The sequence below is a fragment of the Furipterus horrens genome, unplaced genomic scaffold (genome assembly GCF_987537825.1).
Source record: "Furipterus horrens unplaced genomic scaffold, mFurHor1.1.pri manual_scaffold_6, whole genome shotgun sequence".
Classification (NCBI taxonomy): Eukaryota; Metazoa; Chordata; class Mammalia; order Chiroptera; family Furipteridae; genus Furipterus; species Furipterus horrens.
The window spans coordinates 100,687,546-100,707,655 of record NW_028327176.1 but is presented as its reverse complement, the minus strand read 5'-3'; the positions used below and the strand labels follow the sequence as shown (position 1 = coordinate 100,707,655).

Genomic DNA, 20,110 nt, shown 5'->3' with positions numbered 1-20,110 from the left:
ATATTTTTATAAACTATTCAAATTTATGTTACATAATTACTAATATTAAATTATTTTAGTGGTAAATTTAATGATTCAAAAAAAAGAATTAAGGTAACATGATGAGCAATAATTAGAAATTCTGCAGTTAAATAATACTGTATTTATACTTGAAAGTTGCTAAGGGAGTAGATCTTAAAAGTTCTCCTCACACAAAAAACTTGTAACCCCATGTAGTGATTCATGTTAACTAACCTTGTTTTGGTAATCATTTCACAATATATACATATATCAAGTCATTATGTTGTACACCTAAAACTAACACAGTTATATGTCAAATATATCTCAATTTAAAAAATAAGAAATTCTGTGTTTAATGTTGCTTAAATGTCAACATAAAAACTAACAAGTATATTCTGGAAAAGAAAACCTCTCACTCAGGTCTTGGGAGAACTAAAAATAACATCAGTTCTTTAACCTTTATTTTTAATTATATAAATAAAGTTTTCATAGTTACTTAAAGACTCTTTAAAAATGCAATTTATCTTTGGTTTGAGCAGCAGAGTGATGACTTATCTTCATCTTTATTGACACTAGGAACCATCGAAACCTTCAGTCACAACCTCACATATAAACGGAACGATGGAAAATGAGTGGTGGAATAGTACATGACAGCAGAAAGGAACAAGGTCAAACATGCTTTCTTCTGAAGAATTCAAGAAAGAGGAATTTGTACTGGAATCAACAGAAGCCAAAGGTAAGAGAGGAAGCTAAAAAGTGGGGGACTACTTGAGAATTTGCAACTATCCACTCCCATTCTGTCAGGAGAAGCAGTTTACTGTCAGCAGAAAATGAACTAGAGAAGCAATGCACTATCAAACATCAAGGACACAGAGAGGCTAGAGTAAGATGTCTTACGAAGATAAAAACCTGAGTTCAGAATAATAAGACTAAAAACAAAAGGCACACAGAGGAAACAAACATTACAGGATGCAAAAGAAAATGAAAAATAAAAAGATTCTTCATTAATGAAACAAAATACTATGAGGTACAAAAAGGAAAATTAGAGAACAAAAATGAGCTGTTGGAAATCATTTAAGTAGGAAAGTAAAGTTGACAACTCTCCAAGAAAACAGAACAATAACTCAAAGATGGGTTATCAAACAGATAAGAACATCAGCGTATCATCTAAAAGGGTCCTTAGCTGATAACGAGAAGTTCTAGAAAGAGAAATCACAGAAACATGGCAGGGAGAAAATTATCATAAATACAATACAGGCAATTTCCCAGGGCTAAAAGAACATAAAAAAGAGACCAAGATGAAAAAGGCCCACCAAAGGTCCAGTACAATGGCAGAACTATATACCCACCAATGTACACTAACACCAACTTTCAGAAAGAAAGATCCTGAATGAGAATGGCATTAGGTCTCTAAATGGAAATTCTGGAAGAATAAAAAACTAAAAAACTAAAAAAAAAAAACTAAAAAAGAAAATCAATATGTATAAATTTGCTTACAAACTCTCAAATGAAAATACAGGTAACCCCTGTATAACACGGTTGTTACGTTCCTAACAAATTCCGTGTTATGCGAATCTGTGTTATACAAAACAAAGAACTAGTACAAAAAGGGGGGTTAGGTTCCAAAAATTAAAAAACATACTGTTATATTTTACAATTAAGAGAAATATCTTTATTAAAGCAATTTTCATCAAAAGCATTACATATTAATATGAATTAAGTAATGTTTTCTTCGTCATTACTAGTAAGTTCCATAAACCAAATGCGTTTTCTTTTTGACAAGATAGCCTCATCCTCTGAACTTTCTTCAGCATTATCTTGATTTCTATGCTCTACTTTTTGCAAAAAACCTGTTATTTTATATTACTTGCTTTTAGTTGAGAGAGCTTTATAAATTTCGTTGTATGGTACTACGCACTTTTGAAGTTCCCTCTTAAAACTTTGTGCTCCTTTCAGTGCAAGGATCTTCATTTAAGAAATATGGCTCTAACTGTTCAGCTAAGTTTAGGCCTTTCTTCACGCTTTTGAGAGTAAACTGTTTAACTTCTTCATTTTCATCAGTGCTATCGTCCCCTAAGTTATCTTGGCACATTCCAGATGTCATTTCCACCAAAACTGCTTCATCAGTTCCTCTTCTACCAGCAATTCCTTAATATCTTCTACAGTCATATCGTGTTAGAGCGAAACCGTGTTATAGAAGTACCATGTTATGCAGGAAATATCTGTAATCTGAACCTAGTCAGACCATGAATAAATAATTTTCAAATATCCAGACTTTCAAATAGTTCATCCCCATGCACCATTTTTAGGCGTTTACTATGAGCTGTGATTTAATAACAAGGGACAAGTCAACGGGGATAGACACAGGATTCAGGACACAGGTTTAACACAACAGAGATGAAAGGAATGCCCAGGACGATGGCAAAGGGAAGTGAAATAACAGCAGTGCTCTAGAGAGAAACCAGTCTAAATCAAATAAGAACACTAGAAGATTTCAGGAAAAACTGATATTGAGATATAATTCTATTGGTAGTGTGGGACCGGTGGAAAAAAAAGTATGAATCAGCTGAAATACTAAACTACCAGAGTAGCAAAGCAATTGATAATATCTAAAACTGATGGAATTAAAACAAACAGTATATACACGTACAGTTCACCCGTGAATAATGCAGGGATTAGCTACATCAACCCCCATTCAGTTGAAAGTCCGTGTATAACTTTTGACTCCCCCCAAACTTAACTATAGCCATCCTTTGGTATCAGGGCAGGGGGCGGAGTGGGGGAGGGGGTTCATTCCGGGACCACCCACAGACACCGAAGTCCTCAGATATTCTAGTCCCTTATATAAAACGGCATAGAACAACGCATACAGTCAACCCTCTGCATCAGATTCCCAACCAGCAATGCGAAACTGGAAAATGGAGAGGGCCAACTGCATATTTATTTTTAAAATTCCATGTTTGAGTGGACCTGTGAAGTTCAAACCCATGTTGTTCAAGGGTCAACTGTAATTCTAGAATACAGAGATAAAAACAGAAACAAAAGATGTAACTAACTCAAGGAAGCAGAGAAAAAGCAAGTGGAACACAACGGACTGCTGCTTTTTGTTGTTTTAAGCCTTTCAATACTAATTGTCTTTTTAATTCTTTGAATAAAATACTTTAATATAAACAAATACACATGTATTTTTAAATTTTCAGTTTCAAATACTAGAAAGTCAAATCTAAAATTCCCCTTTCCCATCAAACATTGTATTACTGTTGATATAAATCTCTAAGTGATTTGATTTATAAATCACAACATCTATAAATCTTTACAAATCTGTAAAACTTGGAAGCAAAGTTTCAAAGAGAAGAAACTGACCTTCAAAGCAGCATCATAAACATCATTTGTAAGAGATTCCATCATATATGAACCTCCCCAAGGATCAGCCACTTTGGGAATCCCAGATTCTTCCTGAATGATGATTTGTGTGTTCCTGGCAATTCGAGCACTTTTCACAGTCGGCAAACCCAAGGCTTCATCAAAAGAATTTGTGTGTAAAGACTGAGTTCCTCCAAAGACTGCTGCCATAGCTTCTATTGTGGTACGAATAATGTTATTGTAAGGATCCTAAACATTTAATTAAAAAAAAAAAAGTTAAGATATATATGTATATGTTGGTGTGTGTGTGTGTATATGTGTATATATATATATATGTGTGTGTGTGTGTATATACATATATATATGAGCTAAAAAGATGATATGATTAAACAGTGGCTGCTGCATGCTTTGCTGTCACTGTCTGCATTAGGCTTCAGAATATTAAACAAATTTAGACAAGTTAATAAACAAGCCAGACTTAAGAGTCAAAGTGTCTACTCTGTGCTTAGGCACAAAAATATTGCCTGTATTTGTTGTTTTTACCTTTATAATCCTTATTCTTCTATAACTTTATCATAACTGCATGCCTTGTCTAGTTAGATTATAACATCCTTCATCTCATAATTCACTATCTCCTAATTATTTTGTATACCTTGAAGTATCTACCACAAGCTATACACAAAGCAGGCACTCAATAAACGATTTATTATGTTCTTAATTGTGACTTGGACAAGTCATTGGACCTTTCTGAACTTCAATATTCTTAGCTATAAAAATGAGGTTGCCCTGGCTGGTCTGGCTCAGTGGATTGAGTGCCAGCGTGCACACCCAGGGGTCACCGGTTCAAATCCCAGTCAGGGCACATGCCTGGGTTGCGGGCCAGGTTTCCAGTTGGGGGCATGAGAGAGGCAACCACACATTGATGTTGCTCTCTTCCTCTTTCTCCCTCCCTTCCTCGCTCTCTAAAAATAAATAAAAATAAAATATATTTTTTAAAATGAGGTTAAGAAAACAACAATTATTAAAGTTCCTTCCAACCCTGAAATCCATATTTCTACATTTATAAAGACACAAAGTTATATTTAATATGAAGTATATTAGTTTTATTCACTTTAAAGTGTATAAAAGAAATCCAATTTTAGTTATAAATTATTTTAAAATTATCAAAATTTAATATTCAAAGAGAATGCATGTAAAAAAGATCACCGTAAAAATTTTAATAGAATGAAATTAAATTAAAATAAATTACCCAAATAATGATAGCTTTTAAAAGGTCTGTTTGCATACATGCTTATTCAAACATATAACTATAATACAAATATATATGTATAATCAAATTTAATTAGTTTTATGTAATGAATTTTAACTCTCAAAATTACTTAAGACAAGTTATTAAAATATGATTTGTACTTGTTCCTCATCACATTTTTTCCTTTTAAAAGTAAAAAACAGCACTACAGGTACGCCAAGATTTAAATGATTTTATATCATTAACCACTAGAGGGAGACAATTTCATTTATTATAATATGTGTAAAAACAAGTATAAATTATCCTTCAGAATAATTATGATTTTCAAATATTACAAGAGGTTCTTAAATCTATTTCCTGACTATGTCATGTTCCTTACAAGAAAATATATAACTTTGTTAAAATTGTACACTTTAAATCATAGACATACCTGCTCAGTAAGTGACCATCCTGATGTCTGACAATGTGCTCTTAAAAGAAGGGATTTAGAGTTTTTAGGCTGAAAGAGTTTCTCTATTAAGTCAGCCCAAAGTCTTCTCCCAGCTCTCATTTTTGCTATTTCCATATAGAAGTTCATCCCAATTCCCCAGAAGAAAGATAACCTAGAATAGTAATGTTAAGCTCATAATTTGATTATAGTTAACAATATAAAATGAAAAGTAAAACTGTATCACACACTAAAAACAATGTCAGATTTTAATTTCAGACAACTTAATTTAAATTAAAATCAAGCATGTATACTTCAGTAACTTTAAACTTAACATATGAAAGTACAGTTTTAAGCATATAGAAGTAATAGCTGTGATGATTTGCTTCAGTTAAGAATTAATTCACTTTGCCCTGGATGGTGTGGCTCAGTGGACTGAGCGCTGGTCTGCAAACCAAAAGGATGCTGGTTCAACTCCCAGTCAGAGCACATGTCTGGGCTGCGGGCCAGGCCCCGGGTTGAGGATGTGCAAAAGGCAATTGAACAATATTTATTTCCTTCTCTTTCCCCCTTCCTTCCACTCTCTCTAAAAATAAATATAGAAAATCTTATTTTTTAAAGAATTAATTCACTTTATAATTGGTTTTGTTTGTTTGTTTTAGGAAAAGGGTCCTCTTATGTTCTTAAAGAATTTTTTTTAAGAATACCCAAAGGCAGGAGTCACCTACAAAGGGACAAAAACCACAAACTTGCTTTAAATAGCAATTAAATTAAGTTTTGTTTTAAAAGAATGACTGTTTATTTGGTCTGGATATATATTTTTCCAATGTTCCCAACCCACTACTCCCTTTTTCCTTATTTACTATACAACACATTTAGGCTTCTTGCCTGAGTCTAAAGGCACAAAGATTGGGAATCCCTATCGAAAACAAGGTGAGCGTTAAGAAACTAAAACATTATAAAAATTCTTGATGTACACTTGGAAGTCCTTAAAACAGCAGTTCTCAAATATTTTGGTCTCAGGCTCCTTTTCACTCTTAAAAATTACTAAAGAAACGTTTTTTATTTGGATAATATCTGTCAATATTGTATATATTAATTCACTTAGAAATAACAATAATACTTTTCTAAAACATAAACATTGTAATAAGAGTCACTGTTTTACATTCTTCCAAATCTCTTCAAAGTGTGGCTTAAGGAAGATAGCTGGAGTCATATATCTGCTTCTCCATTCAGTCTGTTACATCACATATCATGTAGTCTCTGAAAAATATCACTGCACATTCTTGAGAGAATGAAAGTGAAACAGCAGTCTTAATATAATCATGAAAACTGTTCTGACTTCTAAGATCCAGGAAAGGGTTTTAGTGACTCTCAGGAGTCCTGGGACCACACTTTTGAGAACTGCCGTCATAATAAGTATGTGAAAATCCCTGGTATAAGGAGCATTCACTAGCCTATAAGCTCTCCGCAGAGAGACGCCTTGTTTTTCACATGCTATATTCCTAGTGCTTGGGCCAGCACAAAGCTTAGCAAATTATTGCTCATCAGACTGATTTTGACCTCCAAATTTAAATACTTTATAAGCTTCATTTGTTTGTTCACATAATTTTATTAAGTTGTGTGAAACAAAAATATCTTAATAGCACTGTGCATTCCAGAACATTTCTAAGTGCAACAGATGAAAAAAATAAAATGTAATAGGTGACTTCTGTATTTTAAAACAAAAACATTAAAATGAAAGCAAATTTGTCTTAAACATTATGTTTACATTTTAATATTATTTGTCAAAATATGCCAGTTATTTGTGTTCTGTGAATATCAGGAGACAAGACTCCTCTTACTTACCAAGAAGTACTGTCAAATTTAATACTGAGTTTTAATTATAAACAGTATTGGGTTATTCCCTCATTAACTCTCACATAAACATAATAGAATCTAGTATAACACATATACAAACTCATTTCATCAATATATTTTGCTATATGTTCATAAAATGGTCCTATGTATTCTCTTAATGTTGAGGCAATCTCTGAGTTTAATTTACTCACCTTGGTGCAAATTCATCAATTGTCAGGCCAGCCTGGAGTCCAGTTCTACAGTACTCCAATCCATCAGCTATAGTATAGGCCAGTTCCAGAATAGCATCAGCTCCTGCTTCCTGCATATGGTATCCACTAATTGAAATTGAATTAAATTTTGGCATGTGCTATATAAAAGAAAACACAACAGTAAATAAAAATATAAAAAGGTTCCATTAAACCTATTTTCTAAAAAACAATATTATTTTAAAATGATGTTCAGCATGGCTCAGTTGATTGGGCGCCATCCTGCAAACCAAAAAGCTGCAGATTCAATTCCCAGTCAGGGCACATGACTGGGTTGCAAGTTCGGTCCCCAGTAGGGGTGCCTGAGAAGCAACCAATGGATGTTTCTCTCTCCCCCTCCATTCTCCTCTCACAAAAAAAAAAAAAAAATTAATAAATAAAATGATGGTCAGCTCAGATATAGTAGTAGTATTAACTGAAAATATTTAATGCTTATTTTGTTACATTTAATTCACTTTCCAATGAAAATGACCAATCCAATGAACAATCATTAGGACTGTACCTGTTTTATTTTTCCAGTGAAAAGGAATTTGTACCAACCAACCTTTAATACCAAAAGTTTAAACTTCAAAATTAGCTGGTTGAAGCAAGAAATGTAACCTTCACCCCAAGACCTGAATAAAGATATCTTTAATTCAAAACCAATGACTGTAACCTCATAAGAGGTCCAAAGACCTCATAATTTCAGGTAAATCTGAAGATGTATAAATTTAATTATTTACTTATTATTAATTATCTTATTTGAATGACGTCATTAAACATGAATAAGTACACAATGCAAGAAAAAATAGGAAAATTATTCAATCCTAAGTACTATATGAGGTCTGTCTGGATAAAGTCCAGCCATTGTTAATATAACAAAAACGGTTTGTGCAACATTGATGTAACTTGGCAGCCAAGGAGAGTGGACCAGAAAACGTGTGCAGGAACAATGCTGGCTTCACTGTACTAGTCAGTGGGGACAGTAGATGCCATTAAATGGGTACGTGTACTGTGTGGCCGTCACATTCAAAATGTCTGAGTGAGTAGAGCAACAAATCTGCATCAAATTTTGCATTAAGTTTGAACGTTCCTTCATGGAAACTATTCAGATGATTCAGAGGGCCGCAGCTATGGGCAACTGGTGACTGGCAGCTTCAATAACAATGCGCTCGCTCATCCATCACTTCTTGTGCAGAGGTTTTTGCTGAAACAGCAAATCCCCCAGGTGATTCTGACCCCCTACAACACAGATTTGGCACCCTGTAACTTCTGGCTTTTCCCAAAACTAAAATCACCTTTGAAAGGGAAGAGATTTCAAACAGTTGATGAGATTCAGGAAAATACGACAGGGAAGCTGATTGCAACTGGGAGAACTGTGTGAGGTCCCAAGATGCCTACTTTGAAGGAGACTGAGGCGTCATTGTCCTGTGTACAATGTTCCTTGTATCTTCAATAAATGTCTCTTTTTTTCACATTACATAGCTGGATACTTTATGGACAGACCTCATATATTGAAAAAAAAACAGGACAAAATGTATGGCTTAAAAATCAAAGATTTCGATTTGATTTACTGAGATAGTTAATGCTAAGCATATCTTAGACAGATTCTTTTCTTTTTTTTTCAAACAGATTATCTCTACCAAAATCACTAAGAAAACAGAATTTCCACAATTTCCAAAAATGTAAAGTTAGGTAGGGAATATATCACACATATCCTGAAGAGCCAAAAAATTACTATCTTTCCCAAGAATCAACCAAGCATAAAATAAAAACTTAGGATGGGGATTAACTGTGGGAGCAGGGACTAGGCTGGGCAGAGGAGAGCAAAGCAGGGAAAAATAGGGACAACTTAATAGAATAACAATATTTTAAAATAATAATAATAATAAAAACTAAATAACAGAAATTCAATGCAGTGGTTAAGAACATGGGCTCTGCAATCAGTGTTCAAATTCTAGTTGTCACTTAACTAGCCATGAGACTGACTGTAGGCAAGTCTCTCCATCTTTATTCCTGGATTTCCAAAAGTATAAAACACAGATAATAATAATTCCTTCCTCATGGAGTTGTTGTAGGATTCAATAAAATGATACATCTAAACCACTAGTATTATGTCAATACACAGTAAGCACTCAAAAAAAATCAGTTATTCTAGGATGTGGTATGGATTATCTGTATTTTATTTTGCAAATATTTTATTTAAAACGAAAAGCTTTTTAAAAATGTTCCATCACAAAAGCAATAAGGAGATTGAAGTACATGCAATTGAGATACTACTTGAGTATATTTGGAGTTGACAAATAAGGAAACAAGCAGGTGTTTCTCTACCAGGAAAAGTTTAGTAGCAGAATTTCTTTAAGAATGATAAAAAATACTAGAATATTGAAATATTATATATTCAACCTTAAAAAAAGGAAGGCTATTCTGACACATGCTACAATATGATACACCTTGAGGACACTAAGCTAAGTGAAATAAATAAGCCAGTTGTAAGAAGACAAATACTATATGATTCCATTTATACGAGGTTTTTAAAGTATTCAAATTTATAGTAACAGAAAATAGAATGGGGGTTGTGGGAGAAGGCAAAAGAGGAGGGGAGAATGGAAAATTATTATTTAATAGGTACAGAGTTTCAATTTTGCAAGATTAAGAGTTCTGGAGAGAAATGGTGGTGACGGTTGTATAACAATGTGAATGTACTTAGTGCCACTGACTATACACTTAAAAAGACTAAGGTGGTAAATTTTATGTTATATGTATTTTGCCACAATTAAAAAATAAAAGTTCACAGTTTACAAAGTACTTTAATATTATTTGATCAATATCTGAAAGTGGCATTTTTATCACTTATATGAAGGACTATATAAAGCAATTTTGAACTTGTAGATGACTTTAGGATCTTTTACAAGGTGAAATGTCCAAGTACGTGACAGCACAGACTGCTACAGTCTCCACTCTCCTATAAAACCTAAACCATAAATTCAGAGTGCCAATGTGCAAGGACTACACTTCCAATCTTCTCTCACTACTGTGTGTGTCCATTGAGATATACAAATAAAAGTTTGGTTTTTTTCCTTCTGGAATTCACCTTTTTATCAGAGGAGCTGGGTCCCCCTCTTCACAATAACACACCTGGAACATTAACAATACATAGAGGAAAAGCCAGATGAAAGGAGACTGGAACCCTGATGACCATGGTGGTCCCTGGTAGGCCACCTCACAACTTCTTTTACATGAGAGAACTGCCTCCCATTTAGTTTAAGCTACTGCCATTTGTGTGCTGTTTGTTATATGTTGCTAAATGCAATCTTCCTGGGCATATGTTCTTGAAATTGAAAAGGGTGACAGAAATGTACAATTCTATTCAATACAATACATATGGGCAGATGGAATCTATGAAAATAAATAAAATTGCAAGGTGTAAACGCTAAATATCAAAAAGGAGAGTATGCAATGCTTGCAAGAGTTCTGAGATAATAGCAATTATAAGAGGTGAAAAGATAAAGATTTGATGATGGCGGAGAGATTTGCCCTTTGCTATGAAACAATGGTTTAACTTTAAGATTAAGAAGAAGGAGACACTGCCATCAAGAAGCAAAGTGGAAATGATGGGGGGAAATATACATGAGTTACTCAAGAGGAAAATGAAGAAGCTCTGGGTTTCCTGTGGAGGGACTGCTGCTAATATAAGAACACTACAAGACCCTTCTTTTTCCCACCACTCTTGATTAGCAAAGATGAACCGGATCCGGGGGTGAAACAGTATGAACCTCATTGTGGTTGTAGATATAAGTGATATCTTCTAATCTAATTTTTAGCAGAAATAAAGCTTATATTTTAGCCTCCATCGGTCTGACACCAGTGTCTATTCACAACCAAATCTGAACTCTGAAGGGAAAGGAAGAAGTGTAAATTATGAACCCTCTCTGATTATAACAATTATCAGAGAATAAAAATTTTAATAATAAGTAAAATACAATAAATGTCTACTGTCCAGACTCTTATAGGTACTGACAGACCATAAATTAGTAGACCCAAAATACAAAAAAAAAAAAAAAAAAAAAAAAACCCTAACACACATACACAAAAACAAAACAAAAAACCCATACCTGACTTAATACTACAACTATTACTCAGACTCAGTTACTGAATTCAAATTAGATTAATGGTATTTTATAAAAATTCCTACATTCAAAGAACTATTGCAAAACCTATAAAAACCACAAAGGTTACCTTTGCTGTATATTGGAAGATGTCAGCAATAATTTTCATGGATGGTTCTGGAGGAAAAATATAAGTATTTCTGACCATAAACTCCTTTAGTATATCATTTTGGATTGTACCAGTAAGTTTCTCTTTAGGTACACCTTGCTCTTCTCCAGTTACTATAAAATTTGCAAGGACTGGAATAACTGCTCCATTCATGGTCATGGAAACTGACATTTTTTCTAAAGGAATTCCATCAAAAAGAATTTTGGTATCTTCCACAGTGTCAATTGCCACTCCAGCCATTCCAACATCACCACGAACTCGAGGGTTGTCTGAGTCATAGCCACGATGTGTTGCCAGATCAAAGGCAACTGATAATCCCTGTTGACCAGCTAAATATATAAAGAAAAAAATAATGTAGAATTAAAGAGTGTGGCATATAAGGAAACTGATTTGCTTATTACCACTGTTGATTCATCTCATATTATATTGTACTACAAACATTTTAATGCTCATAAATGTCAAAACTAATTTAAACAGGTGTTTTATTTCCCAAGACAGTCAGTTGTTTCCCATGTGCTAAAATGTACAAACTGAAGTTTCAGACCTCACTACAAGAATGAAGGAAACAAAACATCTTACTTATCCCATGTCCATCCGAGGATTTTTTTAAAATAATTTATTTATTTGTTTGTTTTATTTATTTATTTTTAGAGAGAGGGAAAAGGAGAAAGAGAGGGAGAGAAACATCACTGTGTGGTTGCCTCTCACTCCCGCCCCCAAATGGGGACCTGAGGTGCAACCTAATCATGTGCCCTGACTGGGAATCGAACCAGTGACACTTGCCTCGCAGGCCAACGCTCAATCCACTGAGCCACAGCAGCCAGGGCCATGAGGATTTTTTTTTATCTTAACAATTTTTGATAGATAGTTTTAAGTTTCATGTAAAGATATGGCTGTTTTATATAAAGTTAACAGTATTTAGAGTTTGTGTGCTTGCTTATTTTTGCTCTTTTATTTAATATGGTCATTACAGGATGTCTTGGCTACATAAATTTTCTGGGAAACTATGAAAATTATGTGAAAAACAAAATATTCTACACTCAATATAAGTTCAGTCCTACGTGGCCAATACAAACTTAAATACCCTCAAGTTTATCATTCAAACAATGTAATTTTATTATAGATCAGAAAGAAATAGTAAATATGATTTTCAGAGAATGAATGCCAGATTGTGCTAAATATATTTGTACCACACTATTATTTGTTTATTGCTTTCTTTGGCCATCATTTAACCCATTTTCTATTCCAACTCCTATTCTAAAATAATATTTATTAAAAGCTTTTCAAAGGCAAAGCCAATGTCTCTTTTCTTCTTACAACTTCACCTAATTCCCTTTACACAATGTGCATATAACTGTTGATTCCATTCAAGAATTTAGTATTTTGTTCTGGCTCACCTATCTTTTGACCATGGAAGTTGAAAACCATTCATTTTTTTCAGAGTATATTCTAAACTACAAAATTATAACATGATTGTTTATAAAGATTAACCAGCCTCCCCTCAAAAAAAAAAGCCAAGATTAGAAAGTATATGTATGATCATAAATATTATAACTCACATTGAAATCTCACCTTTAATATTGTCCTTATAGAACTTATTGCTCTCTTCCACAGTACTAAAGCCAGCATACTGGCGGATGGTCCAGGGCCTAAAGGTGTACATGGTGGGATATGGGCCACGTGTGAATGGCTTCATTCCTGGAAGTTCTTCAGGTAAGTCCTTGGTATCCCTGCTGGAATATAAAGGCTTTATGGAGATCCCTTCTGGGGTGTGCCATATTAGGTCTTCCGGGTTTTTGCCTTTCAGCTGCTTTTTAGCCAGGGCAGCCCATTCCGGGTGAAGCGGTTGTTGCTGGTGCAGAAGTCGCTGACATAAAAGCCTGGAGCCTGATGACTCTTTTAGTTGCTTCAGGTGATGAGGTGAAAGCAAAAAAAGCTGCGTCTTAGCCCTCAACATGATGGAGCATGGAAAACACCCAACAGAAACAAAAACTGACCTAGGAAAAAAGCACAGTGTATATTTATTTAAGAGAGAAGCAAAATGGAAGCATTTGGTGAGTAGAGAAAAGAGAAGGAAGAGGGTATATTTGTATTATTTCATCTCTTCTCCTTTTCTGCTTCCTGATATCTGTAACTTTGGCCTCTCGTCTCTACAGCTACTGTAATTGTTCTAGTCCTCTTCCTCAAGAGCCCCTTAGCTGGCTTCACTGATGAGTCCTGAGCCCCTCTGTGCTGTTCTATACACTGACACCAGTGCAAGTCTGATGTCACACTTCTCAAGCTTTTCCAAAGGCTCTGCATCACACAGAGGATATAGCATACAGCCTCTTGATTTTTTTTCATTCTGCAAGTGTTCATGTAACATTTACATTATGACAGGCATTGTGTCGGCTGCTGGACAAAAAAGTGGTAAGGAAGACAAACAGGTACTCAGAGCCTTCCATGACCTGCTTACCTCTCAGACTCATCTGTGCCTTTGTCCTCTACACGTTTTGTGTTCTATAAATACCGGGTTAACTACAGTCCCCTACATGTGCCAAAGTTCTTTGGCTTGCTCTTGCTCTTCCACCTTTCTACAATGTTCTTCTTTAGCTAATTCAGCTTAGGTTTCATCTCAAACATGCAGAGTTTTCTGTGTCCAGCACTGCTCTAAGAACTTTATACAGAGAGTAGTAATTTTAATCTTCACAACACCAAGAGATAGGTACTAATATTATCCCATTTACAGACAAGGAAAGTGAGACACTGCCATTTGAACCTAGGCAGTCCCATTTCAAAGTCCTTGAACTTAATTTACTCACAGCCTCTCTTTGAATCCACAAGCTGAGCTAAATGGCCTCTTCAGTAAGCTAAAGAACTGTTTCTCTAATATATACATCTATTAACAACATATTAAATACTATTTTTTATGTTTATATAAAATACATTTATGTAAGGTATATATATTTATATAAAATACATGTATATAAAATCATACATGTATATCTCTATACAAAGGAGTGAGCAAAAGCAGGTTTACAGTTGTGAGTACACAACAGTTTATTCTTATTTTATTATTGTATTATTTCTCCATACAAACAACTGTAAAGCTATTTTTTCCCACCCTTGTGTGTGTGTGTGTGTATATATATATATACACATATATGCACATATGTATATAAATATGTATCTTCTGTGCTAGTCTATACACTGCTCTGACATTAGGTCTATATATATTTCCTATAACTAGTTCACAGTCTTACACTAGATGTCTAAGTCCTGTTAAGTCCAATTTCATCATTTTACATATGTAGAAATTAAGATCCAGAGAAAAATAAAATACTTTTTTTAAAGATTTTTTTTTTTTTTTTTTTAGAGAGAGTGGGGCAGAGGGAAAAAGAGAGGGAGAGAAACATCAATGTGTGGCTGCCTCTCACACACCCCCAACTGGGACCCGGCCTGTAATCCAGGCATGTGCCCTGTCTAGTACTCAAATCAGCAACCTTCTGGTTTGCAGGTGGGAACTCAATCCTTTCAGCCACACCAGCCAGGGCAAAAGAAATTATATATATATATCTTGATCAAAATTCCACACAGCAAAGCAGTACACTGTTCACCTGAATTACTACTTGTTAGAACCTAGCATTTTTAAAGATTTTGAGATGCAAATTTTATTAATATGTTCATCATTCCATATTGTTTTATAGTAGATAAGTCAAGAAGTAATGTGAGCTTAAAATTCTATTTTCCATACAATTTCTTACCTATCGACTTAGTATAGCATAATAGAATATAAGAATACCCGACTTTTGTTAGGGGGTTGTGAAACAAAAGACACAAACCACTGGTGGTAGTAGTAACTGCTTTAACTACTTCAGAAAACAAACTGCCAATATGTACAAGAAGTCTCAGAAATTATTATACCATTCCACTGAGGAGGATCACTCCTAGGAAACTTACTACATGAAATACGCATTCCCTATAGTTTTACTTGTAATAAAACTTAGAACCATCATCAATAATGTAGAATGAACAAGTAAATAATAGCATAGCTCTTAAAACGTGTCTTAAAAATAGGCAAATCTAATCTTTGACGTCAGAAGTCAGGAGAATAGTTACTTATGGTGGCAAGTACAGAAAGGAAGCAAAAGAGGAGCTTCTGGGGTGGTCACGATCTGAATGCTTATTATATAGATGCACTCAGTTTCCGGAAATTGTCATATTGTACAATTATTGTATGTGCACTTATATGTGAGTATATTATACATAAGTCAAAATTTAAAATATCATACAGTTTCTTTAAAAAGGAGATGGGCTAAAAAATATTAAGTGAAAGAATCAGAATAAAAATTGTAAATATATGTTCAACTGGGTAAAAACTGCATAGAATAAAATCTAATGGAAATACAATTCCCATTATTTTTTTAAAGCTATTATGTTTTTATTCTATTATACACATGGGGTCCTTGTCATCCATCTTCTTTCAAGCCACATACTACACGTACTAGCTTCAAAGGCAGGTGAGAAAAATAATTAAGTTAATAACTGAACCATTAGGATAGTAATGATATAACAGGTAATTTAAAAACTGAGACTAAAATGTAGACAGGAAATAATACTTATTTCACACAAAATACTCGTGGGGCTTCCCTAAACCGGGACAAATGATTGGGAAAAGTCCTCCCCTAAGTGACTTCCTGAAAATCACATGGCAAATTGGTACAAGCTGGAAATAGACATTGTTTTTAGGTAAGAACACAACTACTACTAATGGCAACAAAACGAAATTTTCTCAGAAGATCCACCAGGAGAGGCTTCAAGCATTCAAAGAAGCAACATGGTAAAGCACATAACTTCCAAGTTTTGGCTGTTTACATGTAGGTCCACATTAATACTTCAAGAACTAGCCACCTCTAATGTTCAGCCAATGTTCGAGATAACATACAGCATGCAAATTAAATTAAATATTAGAATAAATAAATACATCATTAGACATATTGGGAGAAAATCATCACGTGATCTAAAACTTTACACACATACACTATCCACGGTTCCAAGCTTCTGACAGAACTGAGAACAAGTCAGTAACTTAACAATGTTATGTCAATTTAGACCTGTCTTTCTCATTCCACCTCTCACCGTTACGTCCACCTGTATATAGAAAGTCACTTTGAATACCGCCACCTCTTACACACACACAAAACAAAAACAAACAAACAAAAATACCTCACAATAACATATGGAACCAACGCACCCTTCTGGAATCGTACAAGAAGTGATCTCTGCCTAGAAGAACCTCGGGGTGCCTGGGTTGCCAAAGAAATGGCGACATGGACCCCGGGCGTTAAAAACACCTTTCCAGCAACATCTCCGAACTCCCAAGGGCCTCACTGGAAGTGAGAGTTCGGTGCAGAATCTAAACCTAAGGATAAAGGCAGAGGAGAGCGGTATCCTGCTACAGTAGGAAGGTCAAGAAGGTGGGAGGGTGAAAAGAACAGAGGCTTAGAGGACAGAGGTAAACGGGACAGAAGAGCCAGAAGAATGAAGAGATTTGTAAAGGCTGACGTGCCCGAAGGTGCAGAGGCCTACTCACTGGCCGGCCTGCCTCGGATTCCGGCTTTGGGAGAGCGCGGCTGTACCTCTGCGCCCCCAGCTCAGCCAGTTCGAGCTGGGCCCCCCACGGATTAAGTGCCAAAGCCAGCCAGGGGCGGGGCGGGGAGGGGGAGCCGACAACGCCCTCCTTCCAGCCAATCCCCTCGCGCTCTCGTGGGCGCGCTCCTGATGATGCCAGTCTTTCCCTGCAGGCGTTTCCGGTTTCTACAAATCCACTTCCGGGTCTCGTGGGCTTTAGATGGTTTGGGCGCGAATTGCTCTGAGCGCAGCTTCTCAATGGTTGAAGAGGAGTCGTGGGTGAGTAGTGAAAACACTTAACCCGCCAGTGGGTCCAGGTTGGGGAAGGAGTTTTGTGACCAACGTGTCTGTGACAAACTCCGCGGTTTGCATTTGATTCGCGTGACGTGACTTTTCCAAAGTGAGGGAAGTCCGAACAGTTCTGCCCTGCGCGCCAACAGATTGACTTAATTTGATTCGCGAGGACGGAGTGAAGCCACGCAGGTTCTCTTCCCGTCTCCTTGAATCTTCCTCACCCTCGCCCTCCTTCCTTAATCTCTCCCGCAGCCAGTCGTGGGACGAAGTGTGCAGCCTTAGAGATTAGCGTCTTTGGCCTTGAGGGGACTGCGGTCGGCGGCGGCGCCCTCCGTTGGCGTCACGTGTCATTTATTTATGTTTTGCCTGTCGTCGTGCTCACCTCTTCTGCCCACACAGAGGTCTAGATGGAGATACTTGGTTTCGACGAGTTTCAGCTGGTGAGGACACATGACAGCCTCGGAACCTCCATGTTTCCTACACAGTGAAGAATACATTCTCTACTGCAGTATTAAGTCTGTCCGCAAGCTACCGTTCCAGTTATTTCTGTCCAGTCCTCCGTGCGCGTTAAAAGTCGCTGAACTTTTCCCGGCCCTAAATACACCAGTCTCTTTCAAGCTGTCCTACCATCAGGCTTTGCTCTCTTCTGTCGAATACTTCATTCTCCTTCCTTCTGGCTCAGTATTTCAAAATGTAATTAAAATATTAATTTTTTTTTTCTGAATTCCGTATATTGACCCTCACACACCATTCTGAGATAGTCATTCACTCATTCGTCTCCTGTAACATTTGTCACATTGTATATGTTATATCTGTCTCTACCCACTACCACTAGGCCATGATTTCCTGTGTAGCTAAAATTTCTATTCCTTTTTGTATGAGCTGTGTTCCAGATATTGTTCTAGGCATTTTATGTATTCTGTACAAAATTTTAACTTTATAAAAGCTTTTGGCGTTGGTACTTTTATTAACACATTTTACCAATGGGGAAAGGGGGCAAATATATTTGCCAAGGCTATACCGCTAGTTAAATGGCAAAGCCAGGATTTGGAACCTGGGCAATTTATCCTCACCCCTGGCTCACTGCTGGCAGTGGTTCCAGCTTGGGGCGGTTTCATTGCCAGGGGCATTTGATAACATCTGGAGACAATTTTGGTTGTCACACCGGGAAGATGCTACTTACATCTCGCAGATGGAGGCCAGGGATGCTGCTAAACGTCCTACAGTGTACAGGACAGCCCCTACAATGAAGAATTATCCCATTGCATATGTTCATAGTGCCAAGGTTGAGAAACTTATTGCATAGTGATTTGTGGCTTTAAGTATCAGTGAAAACAGTACTTCTCAAACTGTCTGTGATAAAGGACCGTTTTTTTTCTTTTAAATCAGTCACAACTGACACTTCTGTAAATTACAATTAAAAATGAATTATTATGATAACCAATAGAATGTATAACACCAAAAATGGACTGAAATGTAAACTATAGACTTTGGGTACCATGATGTATCAATGTAGGTTCATAGATTGTGGCAACTGTGCCACACTGGTGTGGGATGTTGATGGTGGGGAAGGGTAGTGCTGGGAGGAGGTACCGGGTTATACTGGAACTCCTTGTAATTTCTGCTCATTATTGCTGTAAACCTAAAACTGCTCTAAAATAGAAAGCCTGTATTTTAGAGAAAAAAAAATTACTAGAAAAATGAAATGTAAAAAGAAAAATCACAGCCAATTCTATGAGCAGATTCAGAATACACAGAATTGTTGCAAATTGCTATCAAATTTCTAAATGAATACTCTCAATTTCTATATTTAAAAGGACTGTAACAATTTGTGACTCAAACTTGCAATAGTACTGAATTACGTTATTGAATAAATATCAAGAAAAAATGATTAACAACTAAACTATAAATAAGTGCCGGCTGAAAGTGAGAGCCCATAGGAGCCCGTAGACTTTTAGAGAGCAATGAAATGGAGTGGTTAGGAAGGCTTTGAAAAGCAGGTGGCTCATGATCAGAGAGACCAGGCAGAGACACAGGAGCAGCTCCACTAGAGGGTACAGTGTGTGCATTACTCAAAGTGTGTTCAGGAAATCATAAATCTAGCCAGAGAGGGAGATGCAACAGGAGTAACGGGAAAGAAGTATGGAAAGCTAGACAGAACAGATTGTTAAGGACTTTAAATGTCATGGTAAGGAATTTGGATGTTATAAAACAGGCATTGTGGAAGAACTTTATTTTTTTAAGAATCACTTATTTGGTTTCAAAATTTGAGATTGGAAACACCTTGGTAGGACTGACTCATGTCTTTTCCATGCAGTGTCAGCTGCGGCATATTGGCTCAGGTACATGCACCAGGCTGGCAAGTTGGTGCTAGCTGTTGGTTTGGAGTTCAGCTAGGGCTTTTGCTTGGGGCTTCAGTTCCTCTCCATGTTGGCCTGTCTCATAGCATGGTAGTTGGGTTCCAAGAGCAAATATTCCAAGCAAGACAAAGTTGCAGCTGCCATTCTCTTCATATTTAGGCCAGTAAACTGGTACAGCACCATTTCCACCATATTCTGCTCAAACAGCTGCAGTGTTTGCCAAGATTGAAGACAAGGGGTCATAGACTCCATGTGTTAATAATAGAAGTGAAAAGGAATCTGTACCATTTGTAAGTTGCCAAATGGAACAAGGACTAAATTCTGGCCCTCATTTGCTTCCTCACTGGATTACTCTTTCTCAGTAAACAACCTGAAGTGCTGTACAGGACAGACCTTGCAAGAGAGATCCATAAGTGAAACACTTGCATGGATTGGTTTTTAA

At 36.1% G+C, this 20,110-nt stretch overlaps 1 protein-coding gene across 1 annotated transcript in view; it reads right to left on the bottom strand.

Moving 5' to 3' along the window:
- Positions 1-17,092, bottom strand: part of MMUT (methylmalonyl-CoA mutase) — a 33,584-nt gene extending 16,492 nt beyond the window's left edge. Inside the window, exons 1-6 of the mRNA XM_090282560.1 lie at positions 16,977-17,092; positions 12,977-13,401; positions 11,366-11,733; positions 7,091-7,248; positions 5,043-5,214; positions 3,364-3,612 (exon numbers count right to left, since the gene is read on the bottom strand). Coding sequence (XP_090138686.1) covers positions 3,364-3,612; positions 5,043-5,214; positions 7,091-7,248; positions 11,366-11,733; positions 12,977-13,361 — 1,332 coding nt within the window. The 5' untranslated portion in view covers positions 13,362-13,401; positions 16,977-17,092. The remainder of the gene's footprint in view (positions 1-3,363; positions 3,613-5,042; positions 5,215-7,090; positions 7,249-11,365; positions 11,734-12,976; positions 13,402-16,976) is intronic.
- Positions 17,093-20,110: the final 3,018 nt, after the last annotated feature.